Raw genomic sequence first — 15,733 nt, forward strand, 5'->3', positions numbered from 1 at the left:
AAATTTTTCGGGTGACACCGTCACAATTTCGGTCTTCGAGGCCGGCCGATATAGTGGGGCGGCTTAGCCCAAATATTCAAAAGAATTGTGCATTTTGTGATACAAGCACCAAATTTGGCACAAATGTACATTAATATGTTGCGAACATTGTGTGGTCAGCAATGAAGACGAGAGTCTGAATTACATGTATGCAAAAGACCTTGTGAACCAGTGAAGCAAATACACGGGTAAGCATGAATTAAATCTAGGGCATGATATAATTTCCATGATGTTTACCTCTACACTCAATGGTGGAAGGAGGTAATGTTTTGATCCCAGCTTGTCTGTATGTCTGTTTGTCTGTTAGTCCACAAAATTCCAGACAAAGCTTGTAGTAGTGGTAGTTGTAGTGGTAGTGGTGATAACAGAAATTGTTATATAGAACTGAACTTATATTATTATTATATGCAGAAAATAACTTCATTTCTATATGCCCTGCAGTGGACAGGTTAATTGGTTTATGCACTGAAGGGGTCACCCTGGTGTGCACTGCTGTGTTCTGCCTCACTGAGTTGTTCAGGTATGATGTACTCAGCACAAGCTTCCGGTCGGCCCGGAGGTGGGGGTGCGGGGCCTGTCACGGAACGTCAAAACAAACGGCCTGCCGGGGCCGCCCAAAAGTTGGGCGTGAGGGGCGCGTCCACTAATGGAACGCCTCTCGCTTCCCAGATCGAGGGCCACGTGGTCAGGAGAACCTCGTCCCTTCCGGTCACACTTTGCCTATCGGCCGGCCTCGAAGACCGAAATTGTGACGGTGTCACCCGAAAAATTTGAAATTACGAAATTTGAAAAAATAAATTACGGAATTTCAAGTGGCCCAATATCTGAAAATGTTCGCAACATATTAATGTACATTTGTGCCAAATTTGGTGCTTGTTTCACAAAATGCACAATTCTTTTGAATATTTGGGCTAAGCCGCCCCACTAATATAATTCCCTTTTCTGCAACTCCTTGTACGCTAGAGTGACAGGTAGATTTAGAAACTCACCTGCTTTTGTTGTTTTTTCTTTTCTTTACGGGTGAGCGAAGTAGATGTTTTATCCACCTGCAACCAATGAAAAATAAGTAATCATATATTGGGAAACACGACAATCTGCCAGAAATTTAAACACACACACACACACACACACACACGCACACACACACGCACACACACACGCACACACACACGCACACACACACACACACCTTAATTTCTTGTGTAACTTGTTCACATTTTTCCCCTCTTCCCTTTCCTTCTTTTTCTTGTTTTGCTGCTTTCCTTTCTGAAGCAGGTGGCAATTTTAAAGGAATCTCTTCTTCAGAACTCGTGTTTTCACTCCCACTGTCTTCATTGTTGAACTCCGAAATATCAAACCTGTTTGTATGCTGAGAAAAATATAACAAAGATCAAAATTAATTGCCACCCCCCCCCCCCCCCCCCCCCAAGTGGGCTGGCAGTGATCTCTTGAGGTTGCAGTTCAGACTTCATTTAATTTGGAGGAAGCCCTTCCCTTCCAGCCTTCCGTTACTGCTGTGCATGTGCATTGTGTGTTTGACCGCTTGTTCCTATTTTTCGCTGTTCTCAACTCCATGAGCCTACACTTGTGCATGCAAAATGTATTATATGTTGAATCTATATATTAAACACTTTATAAAATTGTTCCAAAGCTTGAAACTCAACATATGGATAACAAAGACAAGGTTTATTCAATTTCAATCAACACAGGCTGGATATCCTCCCCTTCCTCCCCCCTACCCCACCAATCAAAAATCGAAATAAGGTTACAATGGGGGTGGGGGGGGGCGTTAGGGGGGGGGGGGGGAGAGGGATGGAGGTTTGGGAAAATAATAATAGAATACATAGACCACATACCTTTTTCTCATTTGTTTGTGTTTTGCTTTTGCTCTTCTCATAGTTTGCATTTTCTTCTGTGTATTGAGCATCAATCTCTTTCTGTTTATTCAGAAAATGAGGAAAAGCATCAAAAACAAGCCTCCAAAACAGGGGCAAAGAGTTCTCCCATTCGAACAAGTGAAATTATTCTTTATAGGAACTCGGTAATTTTTGCCACATTCACAGCTGCAGCAGCGCAAGGATTTGTCAAAAAGGATAACGAATAAAAGAGATCAAAACAATATTTCGCAAATTTAAAGGGTTCATCTCAAATGGAACGAATCATACAATTTATGCAAACTCAAACCGAGGAATTTCACTCTCTAACTGTAAAATCTATATGATACATAATTTACTGTATATTGGTCTTTTTCTCATCCTCCTCCTCCTACACCACCCTTTCTTTCTCTTTCTTTTCCCTTTTCTATTCCATTGTCATGACATTATATTTCTGAGATAAATATAATTTTATAACAATATCACTTTGTTGTTGATATAGTTCAAGGCATGCTGTGATGAATATCTAATGGGTAGTTTTGCATTCTACTCTGACAATATAATTTCAGCTATCTACAGTATTTCAGTTATCCCCATATCATCCATTTCCCATTTTCCAGTCTCTCGTTTGCTCCCAACATGAGTAAAGCTGAAATGCCAGCACCTTATAATCCATGGCGGATAAACTTATACATTTTATTATCACGTATTTATTCTTGTGCCGCCAATGCGAACCGCTAATTTTGTGCTGGAATTAGGAATGACCGTATTTTTCAGCATAGAAGTCGATGTGAAGTACAAGTCAAATTAGCTAATTTCGCATTTTTCTTTCCTTCATTCATCGATCGACGAGTCGATTTGAAGAACAAAGAAACGAAAATAATACTTTGTGTACAAAACTGAAAGCCATAATTAAGCTCTTCCACAAGCCTCGACTATGCACACAAAAACAAATAAATAAATAAACAAATGAATAAAGGCAAAGACACGACACGACTTTGGTTTTGTAAGAGGTGACAGGTATTTTTGTAATAGATGTTACTTTACCCATTGTTGCTTTCACTCTCACCTGCGGTTTCTCATTTTCATCTCTTGATTCCTGAGGATGCAAAAGTAAACAATATATGCTGTACGTTTTCACAGGACATACTCAGTTTGCACAGCTACTTCATTTATGCCCATTAATATCATAAATAAACTCTCATTTTATAATCACTCGGCGGGCATACCCATCGCTTCACTCACGGGAATAATCAAAAGACAGCATGTTGTACTTCACAAACATGTTGCACGTCTCTGTGTCTCATCGAGGATGTAAAATGAAGTGAAACACGTGAAAAAATATATATTTTATAACACATAGTTATTGTTGATTAGCCCTGAGCACGCAGTCCCCATAATGTGTTTTGTTGTGTGTGGGGTGGTGTGGCAGAGGTTGCAGGTGTCATTAGTGGTGTCGTCGAGTCCATGATTGTACTGCAAGAGCTGTGGGCGGTGTCCACAGCGGAGGTGTAAAAGGTGAACACAATCAGACCTTGGAAGTAATTTCTCTGTGTTGTTCATCGATATGGATTTACCTTCATTCAGCCATGATGAAATTTGATTTGAAATAAAGCTTTCATTATTATTATTATTGCACAGGCTTGATGGGCTGAATGGCATCCTGCTGCATCGACTTTCCTTGAAAAGGAACATATGATATCAAGGAAGAATAAACTATAATGTAAAGCAAATTGCAAATCTCATCAGTACCGCTAATTGGTATCGTGATGGCAATTGTAGTTAATATGCACGAGCTTCACCACAAGCAGTTCATTCGTAGCTTCGCAAGCTCTTTGGAATCCCCACTTGTCAAATGAAGACAGACATTGCCACCAGGTTGAAAAGAATGATTATGGAAAGCACGAAGAAAAGTTGAATGACAAGAGCGGAATGACAGGAGCAGGTTTGTTGTTAGTCAGCATTGGAACACAATTTATGTGAAGAACAATGAGAGTTCAATAGTCAGGTTCACTATGTTTTTTCGTTCAAGATTTTGGAGATTAGCAAAACTATACATTTTTGGAATATTCAGAGCATGAGGAATCCAAAAATTAATGTTTACATTTGCGTAGACACCTTTGCGAAAATGACACTCAGGACAGTGATGAAGATCTGTAAAAGCATATTCCTGAACGGTATAGACCTCGTAGATCCTGTGTATAGGACTTATAGTTCAATCTGATACTACCTATAACTTCCTATAACAACCTATAACTTCAAAGGACTTGCAATATCATGTATTATGTAATACAGTTATATCACAAATATAAAGACAATGGTTTTCAATTACCTTTGTTTGTTGCTTTTCTATAATCCTGAGCACTATTTTGAGGCCTTTATTGGATTCCTTGACCCAGAAAACATAGGATTAGCATATTTAATTAAGTCTCTAGGTTGACGAGAAGCCGAGATCGCGCAAAATATGTATTTAATGGCGGCCATTTTCAAAATCCAAAATGGCGGCCATGCAGGTGTCTGTGCAAATGCCAACATTGATTTTCAGATTCTCCATGCTCTGAAGATTCCAAAAATGTACAGGTTTGCTAATCCCAAAATTTGGAAAGAAATTATATTTGTTAACATAGTGAACCTGACTATCTTCATCACTGTCCTGAGTGTCATTTTCGCAAAGGTGTCTACGCAAATGTAAACATTAATTTTTGGATTCCTCATGCTCTGAATATTCCAAAAATGTATAGTTTTGCTAATCAACCAAAATTTAGAACGAAATTATATTTGTTAACATAGTGAACCTGACTACAAGGTGTGACGTGTTTTTATCAGAGAGTAAAGCAAAGGCTAATCCTAATACTGATCATCATACTAAACTAGGGCATGCCCGTACTATATATATATCTAAAATTATATCCCCCCCCTCTATTTACATGAAATGGTTTGGTCCAAAGCGAACGGCTTGCGAGTACGGTGACAATCCCCCCTTCTATTTACATGAAATGGTTTGGTCCAAAGCGAACGGCTTGCGAGTACGGTGACAATCCCCCCCCTCTATTTACATGAAATGGTTTGGTCCAAAGCGAACGGCTTGCGGAGTTTGGTAAAGAAATCGCCATAGCGTGCACAAACGCGCAGGAAAGCGAAAGAATCGCAAATTAGTTTTAATTAGTTTTAAAACATAGTTTAACGCCAACATAGTTTGCCAACGTGAAATAAATGAATACGCTCTCAAATGTGCCGTCCGAGGCAGAGTCTGTCCAGCACGTTCAGCACACGTGATAGCTCGCTGCTCTCTGATTGGTTGAATCGTTTTTTGGACATAGCTCGGTAACTACTTGTCCGATTAATATGAAACCTTGAAAAGGCACATCCTCGGGTCCCCAGCAATATACCTGGCAAGTTTAAAGTATATCGGACCCGTGGTTGTCGAGAAACAGCGGTCACAGACAAACAAACAAACACACACACAGACACACAGACACACACACACACACACACACACACACACACACACACACACACACACACACACACAGAGATTGCTGGAATTATAGATAGATACACAATTTGCTGTCTGTCTGTTGTACATTCAGCCATTACTTATCCAATCACAACCAAATTTGCAAGGGGGATTAAGGGTCACGCAATGGATGTTGTAACTACCTCAATTGCTCCCCTCCCAAAGTGAGTTTTCCACTTTGGACGATCTCCATCTTGAGGTGCATAAATAGGTTATTGTGGCGTTTCGTGGAACACACGTACAGGAAGTAAATGTTATGACAACCACAAAGTATTCAGGCAATTCTGTCCAACATATGATTACCATTTTAAAAAGTAACAACTTTTATTTAAAACTTAAATGAAAGAAATTGGGGGGAGGGGGGGGGGGGTGGAGAGGGATGGGGGGGAACCAGACATCTTCAAGGAATTCCATGCTTATGGCATCCTCCACAGACTAACGGACACGAGTCATTTCGACTTGCTTGGCCTCTATGTAGGCCACAATAGTCTTGAGCTAATAAAGATGCTTAAGTGAGTTTTTATGCCTGAATGACATACAGTGCATTCAGAAAGTATACAGACCCCTTCACTTGTTTCACATTTTGTTATGTTGCAGCCTTTTGCTGAAATCGTTGAAATTCATTTTTTCCCTCATCAATCTGCACTCAATACCCCACAATGACAAAGAGAAAACAGGATTTTAGAAAGTTTTGCAAATTTATTAAAAAGAAAAAACTGGTATATCACATTGACAAAAGTATTCATACCCTTTGCGATGACACTTGAAATTTAGCTCAAGTGCCTCCCATTTCTCTTGATCATCTTTGAGATGTTTTTACACCTTGATTGGAGTCCACCTGTGGTAAATTCAATTGATTGGACATGATTTGGAAAGGCACTCACCTGTCTATATAAGGTCTCACAGCTGACGATGCATATCAGAGCCCACAGAATCTTGTTTCTCACAGTCTGAGAGTCCTTTCGGTGCTTTTTTGCAAACTCTAAGCGGGCTTTCATGTGTCTTTCACTGAGGAGAGGCTTCCGTCTGGCCACTCTGCCATAAAGCCCAGATCGGTGGAGTGTTGCAGTGATGGTTGTCCTTCTGGAAGTTTCTCCCATCTCCACACAGGATCTCTGGAGCTCAGCCAGAGTGACCATCGGGTTCTTGGTCACCTCTTGCCAAGGTCCTTCTCCCCCGATTGCTCAGTTTAGCCGGGCAGCCAGCTCTAGGAAGAGTCCTGGTTGTTCCAAACTTCTTCCATTTAAGAATTATGGAGGCTACTCTGCTCTTGGGGACCTTCAATGCAGCAGAATTGTTTTTGTAGGCTTCCCCAGATCTGTGCCTCGACACAATCCTGTCTCTGAGCTCTGCAGGCAGTTCCTTCGCCCTCATGGCTTGGTTTTTGCTCTGATATGCATTGTCAGCTGTGAGACCTTATATAGACAGGTGTGTGCCTTTCCAAATCATGTCCAATCAATTGAATTTACCACAGGTGGACTCCAATCAAGGTGTAGAAACATCTCAAAGATGGTCAAGAGAAATGTGAGGCACCTGAGCTGAATTTCCAGTGTCATAACAAAGGGTATGAATACTTATGTCAATGTGATATTCCAGTTTTTTCTTTTTAAAAAATTGGCAAAACTTTCTAAAAGCCTGTTTTGTCTTTGTCATTATGGGGTATTGAGTGCAGATTGATGAGGGAAAAAATGAATTTAAACGATTTCAGCATAAGGCTGCAACATAACAAAATGTGAAAAAAGTGAAGGGGTCTGAATACTTTCTGAATGCACTGTATCCCATTGCCTCTCCAATTCTTCTAGCTATCAGATTATATGTGGACAGTATATGGATTGTTTATATATTGTATCTTGAGGCCTCATACGTGATTTCTCCCAGCCATGGCTTCAAGTGCGACGATCTTGCCCCAGACACCCTTGTGACCCAATGTAGCCATTATTTGATACATAACATGGGTAACCCCATTTCTAACAGTGACTATTATGAATATTTGCCTGAAGGAAATCGGGGAAAAATTGCACATATACATGTATATTTACATGTGTACCGTGTCAGAGTTGCTGGTCTGCATTCTGACATCGATCATGACATATTTCTTCATTACCTCATCAAAACAGCAGAATATTTAACTCTTTGCCCTCATGAATATCACTGACTTCACAGAAACCACAAATGAAACAGCAACAGCATGGCTCGTGCAGGTCATGGCCCATCATGGTTGCCTGTCCAACTCACAATCACGCGAGATTATGCGGAAACTCAATTCAGTGGCCCAATATGCAAACTCGTTAATTCAGGTCAGTTGGATGAAAAATGACGATTTCATGTGATGCTGACATTTGACCTTTTGACAAAATTATCAATTTGTCTTTTCAATATTCTCATTGTGAAGCCATGTTGAAAATTTGATGACAAAGCTCAAATGGTAAATTAAAATTTCAGGTCAATTGGATGTAAATTGATGATTTTAGGTGATGCACAATTACTACTGCGACTCTTTGACGAAATTATTAATAAGTCTTCTCCATATTCTCACAATAAAGCTTTGTTGAAAATTTGATGACAAAAGCTTAAATGAAAAAAAGTTACGGCTTGGACAGACACACAGGTGATTGCAAAACCGCGTCTCTCGCTGTGTGGGGGACGGGCTTTCAGGTTACAATTACAGGTGGAGTTAGGAGGCTGTCCAACCAATGGGTGGAAAAGAGTGCTACACGGCATCTGGGTGGAAAAGGGGTGGAAAAGACCCCATGCTGTCTTTCCGTCTGCATGTCAAGCTATCTCTTAAACAAATGGATAGAAATTCAAACTTGGTAATTATGATCAACACATTGCAAGAGGTGCAAGGATATGCCATTGTTGACCATGCCCTGTGGGACAGAGTCAAAAAGTTAAACACCAAAAAGTGCAATTAAGGGCACATTTAAAATGAAACTTTGTGTGTGCAGTCAACATTCGGAGACACATGAAATATGCAACAAAGTTTTGGATTTGACCCCCGGTTCATGCCCCAGGGGGTGGGAACTGAGGATCACAAGTGTGAAAATGGGAAAAATAAATTTAACTTAAATTTGATATTGGGTCATTCCTGGCAGAACGTTTTCCCATCTTTGAACTTTGTTTTAGGTGGGAAGCATGATGATTTGTGATGGCGAGCCAAAAATAAAATTATGGGGAGGTATTTAAAAAAAAAAAAAAACACCACAAGCCCACAAGGCTGTTAATACAACATTGGCTGCTCATATTAAAATTTATGTTAGATTGTTAGTGTATAAATGAATGTTTAGTGTTGGGGTTATAGATAGGGAAAGGCAAGGTGTATATAATTCCCTTTTCTGCAACTCCTTGTACGCTAGAGTGACAGGTAGATTTAGAAACTCACCTGCTTTTGTTGTTTTTTCTTTTCTTTACGGGTGAGCGAAGTAGATGTTTTATCCACCTGCAACCAATGAAAAATAAGTAATCATATATTGGGAAACACGACAATCTGCCAGAAATTTAAACACACACACACACACACGCACGCACGCACGCACACACACACACACACACACACACACACACACACACACACACACACACACACACACACACACACACACACCTTAATTTCTTGTGTAACTTGTTCACATTTTTCCCCTCTTCCCTTTCCTTCTTTTTCTTTTTCTTGTTTTGCCGCTTTCCTTTCTGAAGCAGGTGGCGATTTTAAAGGAATCTCTTCTTCAGAACTCATGTTTTCACTCCCACTGTCTTCATTGTTGAACTCCGAAATATCAAACCTGTTTGTATGCTGAGAAAAATATAACAAAGATTAAAATAAATTGCCCCTCCCCCCCAAGTGGGCTGACAGTGATCTCTTGAGGTTGCAGTTCAGGCCTCTATTAATTTGGGGGAAGCCCTTCCCTTCCAGCCTTCCGTTACTGCTGTGCATGTGCATTGTGTGTTTGACCGCTTGTTCCTATTTTTCGCTGTTCTCAACTCCATGAGCCTACACTTGTGCATGCAAAATGTATTATATGTTGAATCTATATATTAAACACTTCATAAAATTGTTCTGAAGCTTGATACTCAACAAATGGATAACATTCAATCAACAAAGACTGGATATCCTCCCCTTCCTCCCCCTTACCCCACCAATCAAAAATCGAAATAAGGTTACACTGGGGGTGGGGGGGGGGGGGGGGGGGCGGAAAGGGAGGGAGGTTTGGGAAAATAATAATAGAATACATAGACCACATACCTTTTTCTCAATCGTTTGTTTTTTGCTTTTGCTCTTCTCATAGTTTGCATTTTCTTCTGTGTATTGAGCATCAATCTCCTTCTGTTCATTCAGAAAATAAGGAAAAGCATCAAAAACAAGCCTCCAAAACAGGAGCAAAGAGTTCGCCCATTCGAACAAGTGAAATTATTCTTTATAGGAACTAGTCGTCAGGTTCACTATGTTAACAAATATAATTTCGTTCAAAATTTTTGTTGATTAGCAAAACTATACATTTTTGGAATATTCAGAGCATGAGGAATCCAAAAATTAATGTTTACATTTGCGTAGACACCTTTGCGAAAATGACACTCAGGACAGTGATGAAGATAGTCAGGTTCACTATGTTAACAAATATAATTTCTTTCAAAATTTTGGGATTAGCAAACCTGTACATTTTTGGAATCTTCAGAGCATGGAGAATCTGAAAATCAATGTTGGCATTTGCACAGACACCTGCATGGCCGCCATTTTGGATTTTGAAAATGGCCGCCATAAAATACATATTTTGCGTGATCTCGGCTTCTAGTCAACCTAGAGACTTAATTAAATATGCTAATCCTATGTTTTCTGGGTCAAGGAATCCAATAAAGGCCTCAAAATAGTGCTCAGGATTATAGAAAAGCAACAAACAAAGGCAATTGAAAACCATTGTTTTTATATTTGTGATATAACTTACATAATACATGATATTGCAAGTCCTTTGAAGTTATAGGTTGTTATAGGAAGTTATAGGTAGTATCAGATTGAACTATAAGTCCTATACACAGGATCTACGAGGTCTATACCGTTCAGGAATATGCTTTTACAGATCTTCATCACTGTCCTGAGTGTCATTTTCGCAAAGGTATCTACGCAAATGTAAACATTAATTTTTGGATTCCTCATGCTCTGAATATTCCAAAAATGAATAGTTTTGCTAATCTACCAAAATTTTGAACGAAAAAAACATAGTGAACCTGACTATAGGTAATTTTTGCCAGATTGACAGCTGCAGCAGTGCAAGGATTTGTCAAAAAGGATAACGAATCAAAGAGATCAAAACAATATTTCGCAAATTTAAAGGGTTCATCTCAAATGGAACGAATCATACAATTTATGCAAACTCAAACCGAGGAATTTCACTCTCTATCTGTAAAATCTATATGATACATAATTTACTGTATATTGGTCTTTTTCTCATCCTCCTCCTCCTACACCACCCTTTCTTTCTCTTTCTTTTCCCTTTTTGTACACCGCTCCTTTCCTATGCCATCTCCAGGCGCTGCATAACGTTATTGCCGGGCACCGAAGGGGGCTCGGCAATGACGCACGCTGAAAGCGAGTACTCAGTTTTCACTCTGGTTGTTTTCTTGCTTTCTTGTTTTCTTGGTTGTCCAGGCGATAATCTCAGCCATTCTTTGAGCTAAGAAGCTGAAATTTCGGCACAATCGTGAGCAAGTACTTTGTCAAAAACGGTATTTTTTGTTTTTTGATTAATCAATTAATTGATGAGTTATTTAATTATTAGCGATTAATTAAGTACTTATTTATTTCCTTTCTCTTCTGGCCATGATCTCAGGCACCTTTTGAGTTAGGAAGATGATATTTGGACATGCCAATGACAAAGTGATTTGGCTGTAAAAGATATTTTTGATTTAATGATGAATCAATTAATCAATTAATAGATAAATTATTTAATGATTCGATTAATGACTAAAATTTGTATTTTTTTTAAGTTACAGATTCTGATGAAATGGTGGTGGTTTATGTGTTCTATTAGCGAATTGATTAATTATTTCATTTTTTAATGATTATTATTTATTTATTTTCATTATTAATTATTTCTTTATTTTATTTCTCATCTGGGCAATATCTCAGGCACCTTTTGAGCTCGGGAGTTCATATATTTGGACATGACAATAACCAAGTGATTTGGCTGTAAAGGGTATTTTTGATTTATTGATTAATTAATTAATCGATTAATTATTTAATTATTCGATGAATGACTTAATTAATTTTTTTTTAAGTTACAGATTCGGATGAAATGGTGGTGGTTTATGTATTCTATTAGCCAATTGATTAACTATTTAATTTTTTATGATTATTATTTATTTATTTTCATTATTAATCATTTATTTATTTTCTTTCTCATCTGGGCAATATCTCAGGCACCTTTTGAGCAAGGAAGCTAATATTTGGACATGAGAGTGACCAAGTAATGTGACTATAAAGGATATTTTTGATTTATTGATTAATCATTTAATCGATTAATTATTTATTGATTAATCAATTCATTATTTTATTTTTTTATAAATTACTTATTTAATTAAATTTCTAAAAGATACATCTTCGGATGAAGCACTAGTGGTTTAGTTATGCTATTAGCCAATTGATTAAGAAAATATTTTTTGATAATCTTTTATTGATTTTAATTATGCAATTAATCAATCAATTATTGTACACTTCTCCCTCCCAATGCAATCTCTATCTCCCAATGCAATCTCTATGAGCTGCACTGCGGTATTGCCGGGCACCGGAGAAGCCCCGGCAATGCCGCGCTGTAGGATATTTAATTATTTGGCATGGGGGCGGTGTACTTTGAATGTATCTGTACTTGTCTATTCCATTTTCATGACATTATATTTCTGAGATAAAGATAATTTTATCACAATATCACTTTGTTGTTGATATCATTCAAGGCATGCTGTGATGAATATCTAATGGGTTGTTTTACATTCTACTCTGACAAAATAATTTCAGCTATCTACAATATTTCAGTTATCCCTATATCATCCATTTCCCATTTTCCAGTCTCTCTTTTGCTCCCATAATGGGTAAAGCTGAAACGCCAGCACCTTATAATCCATGTCGGATAAACTTAAACATTTTATTATCACGTATTTATTCTTGTGTCGCCAATGCGAATCGCTAGTTTTGTGCTGGAATTAAGAATGACCGTATTTTTCAGTGTAGAAGTCGATGTGAAGTGCAAGTCAAATTAGCTAATTACGCATTTTTCTTTCCTTCATTCATTCATAGATAAATTGATTTGGAGTTTTGTACTGTGCAAGTCGAAGCCAGAGCATCTACTATAGTACAGTATTTAGCAAAACTGTGTCAGTCAGACCAACAGAGGTGTTCATTCCTCTCTGACACTCAACGCACCGATGCTTGTGTTACTTACAAGGTCATGAATATTAATGAGTTGTTTTGTGAATATTATGTGAATTACTTTGTGGGACGACCTTTTGCAAAAATTTGGAATGCAAATAGATTTTCAACATATTTGTTATCATGTAGAGATACAGTATTTAAAACAAGATACAGTATTAAAACAAGCTACAGAATCATTATCAGCACTGGCTCATAACACATTACATATTGTCATACTTCACCATTGCTTAATAAACATGAACACCTGATACTTATTGTAATACACACACATTTTAATCCATGAAAGATCTTAATCACTGAAAAGTGTTTTAAATTAACAATTATACAATCGAGCTCAGAAAATATCACACTTTGCAAATTTTTATTCATTTATGCTATTCAATATTTTAACCATAGACAAGTCAATTCTAATTACGGTATAAGTTGAGGCCTGAACTTCCGGGGTATTTAAAAAAAACTAGAGCAATGCGACTGTCGCCAATATGCCTCCGCATGGTCCCACAACGAGTAGATGCCCTCGTTCACTGTCCTAAAAATAAACAAATTTGATTTGAATCCCTTCAGCTGTTTTCAAGTATCACATTTTCACCAGCCATTACAGGTTTCATCGATCGGTGAAGCGGTTTCAGAGAAGGGATTTTAAAAAATATCGGGTTTCAATCTAATATGGCTGCCATACCACATGACATATGACCTTTAAAAATGTACACTCTGCATATGTATGGGTCGGGATCACGTTTGTGAAGCTCAGTGTTGATCGGATAAGGTTCCTTTTTCTATCCAAGATAGTTGACAAACCACGTGACCTACGACATCAGCATTTTCAAACTATATGCAACAGTGGTGTTAGATTATATTTGTAAAATTTCGCATCGATAGGGTAAGCGGTTTCAGAGATATAATTATTTAATATTTCCTTTCAATCCAATATGGCTGCCACACCATGTGACCAATGATATTTTCATGATTATCTTTTAATCACCATGCTTTGTCAATGACACACAAAGTTTTGAGTCAATCAATTTGGTGGTTTGGGAGAAGATGTTGTTTTAAGGTTTTAGGTTGAATCCAGTATGGCTGCCAAACCATGTGACCTATGAAGTCACAAATTTAATATTTCAATACAAATCGGTCATAGATCACATGCTTGGAATTTCAGGTTTTTAGGATAAGGAATTACATTAAAACATTCTTGGCTGGTATACCACTTCAACATTATCATTTTCATGATGTCATCATTATCATACTTTTGTTACCCATTGGGAGTACTTGACAATGTGCCAAGTTTCAAATTTTTCCATTTAGCGGTTTCCGAGAATTTTTTTTAAAATTATTTGCGTTTAACCCAAGATAGCTGCCATACCACGTGAACTATGACATCATAATTATCATAAAAAACATTTTGCATGGGTGTCACTCCTACCCTGAAAGTTTAGTCTCAATTGGACATGTGGTTGCTGAGAAAAACAAGGTTTAGCCTGTACGGATAACCCAAAAACATAATGCCTCCGGCCACCTTCGGGAGCGGAGGCATTAAAAGAAGAACTTTCAATTTATACGCCAAAAAATATGGTACATAACTGGTGAAAAAATAAAAAATAAAAAGGAAAGAAAATAATACTTTGTGTACAAAACTGAAAGCCATAATAAAGCTCTTGCACAAGCATCGAATATGTACACAAAAACAAATAAATAAATGGAGGCAAAAAAGGACTTTTGCTTTTGTAAGAGGTGACAGGTATTTTTGTAATAGATGTTACTTTACCCATTGCTGTTTTCACTCTCACCTGGGGTTTCTCATTTTCATCTCTTGCTTCCTGAGGATGCAAAAGTAAGCATATATGCTGTAACTTTTCACAGGACATACGAAGTTTGCACAGCTGCTTCATTTAATTATTATATATGTGTGTGTATATATATATATATATATATATATATATATATATATATATATATATATATATATATATATATATATATACACATATATATATATATATATATATATACATATATATATATATATATATATATATATATATATATATATATATATATATATATATATATATATATATATATAATATATATATAATATATATATATATATATATATATATATATATATATATATATATATATATATATATATATATATATTACGGTGGAGCTTTAAAAAATTTTAAAAATTAAATTTTAATTTTGAAAGTCTTACCCCCTTAATCTGTTCCATATAATATAGACACACTGTATAAAATGTTTGAGCACTAAATTATTATGTTTAGGGGTAGCTCAAGGGCCGCAAAGATTATGAAAATTATAAAAATTCAACGAATTACGAGTATATCAGACTATATCTTAATTTATTTTAAACAACACACTTGAACACAGTATTTATTTTTGAACACGTTAATAGTGAATTCTTTGTTCAGTTTCTGACAGAGTTCATAGTATCAGTGACAATGTCCAGCAAACCCCAAATTTATTATTTTCATGGCATCCATGGCATATTATTTTCATGGCAGTGTATGTTTCTGCTATCAGGGTACATTCTGCGATGGTCCTCGACAACTTGCAGCAGGAATTGCAGCTGAGTTTCATCGCGGGTTATCAACCCACTGTACTCCTGAATGAGTGCCACTCCACGTTCAGCGTAGTCATTGACAACTTTTAGAGAGTTGACTGTTTCTGCAGCCTGCTTGTAGTTGTCTCTGTCATCCCACAAGTCCGGATCAACCGCGAGAAATCCATCTGGAAGTTCCATCATTCGCAGAAGTTTCATTGACCTTGCTGTGACGAAATCTTCCAAGTTCTTGTCCTTAAATGAATCAAGAGCAACAGTGATTCGCTTGGAATGATCCTGATGTTGGTCTTCTTCATTCTTCATGG

The 15,733-nt window shown here is 37.4% G+C and overlaps 1 protein-coding gene across 3 annotated transcripts in view; it reads right to left on the reverse strand.

The window, feature by feature from the left end:
* ABCF1 (ATP binding cassette subfamily F member 1) overlaps positions 1-15,733 on the reverse strand; it is a 175,824-nt gene that overhangs the window by 127,070 nt on the left and 33,021 nt on the right. For all 3 annotated transcript variants that reach the window (XM_078780068.1, XM_078780061.1, XM_068122175.2), the window contains exons 10-17: positions 14,632-14,661; positions 9,671-9,751; positions 9,035-9,220; positions 8,813-8,869; positions 2,983-3,012; positions 1,896-1,976; positions 1,229-1,408; positions 1,029-1,085 (exon numbers count right to left, since the gene is read on the reverse strand). In XM_078780068.1, coding sequence (XP_078636194.1) covers positions 1,029-1,085; positions 1,229-1,408; positions 1,896-1,976; positions 2,983-3,012; positions 8,813-8,869; positions 9,035-9,220; positions 9,671-9,751; positions 14,632-14,661 — 702 coding nt within the window. The remainder of the gene's footprint in view (positions 1-1,028; positions 1,086-1,228; positions 1,409-1,895; positions 1,977-2,982; positions 3,013-8,812; positions 8,870-9,034; positions 9,221-9,670; positions 9,752-14,631; positions 14,662-15,733) is intronic.

Source organism: Myxine glutinosa, chromosome 1, assembly GCF_964187855.1.
Source record: "Myxine glutinosa chromosome 1, kmMyxGlut1.1, whole genome shotgun sequence".
In the NCBI taxonomy this organism is placed as follows: domain Eukaryota; kingdom Metazoa; phylum Chordata; class Myxini; order Myxiniformes; family Myxinidae; genus Myxine; species Myxine glutinosa.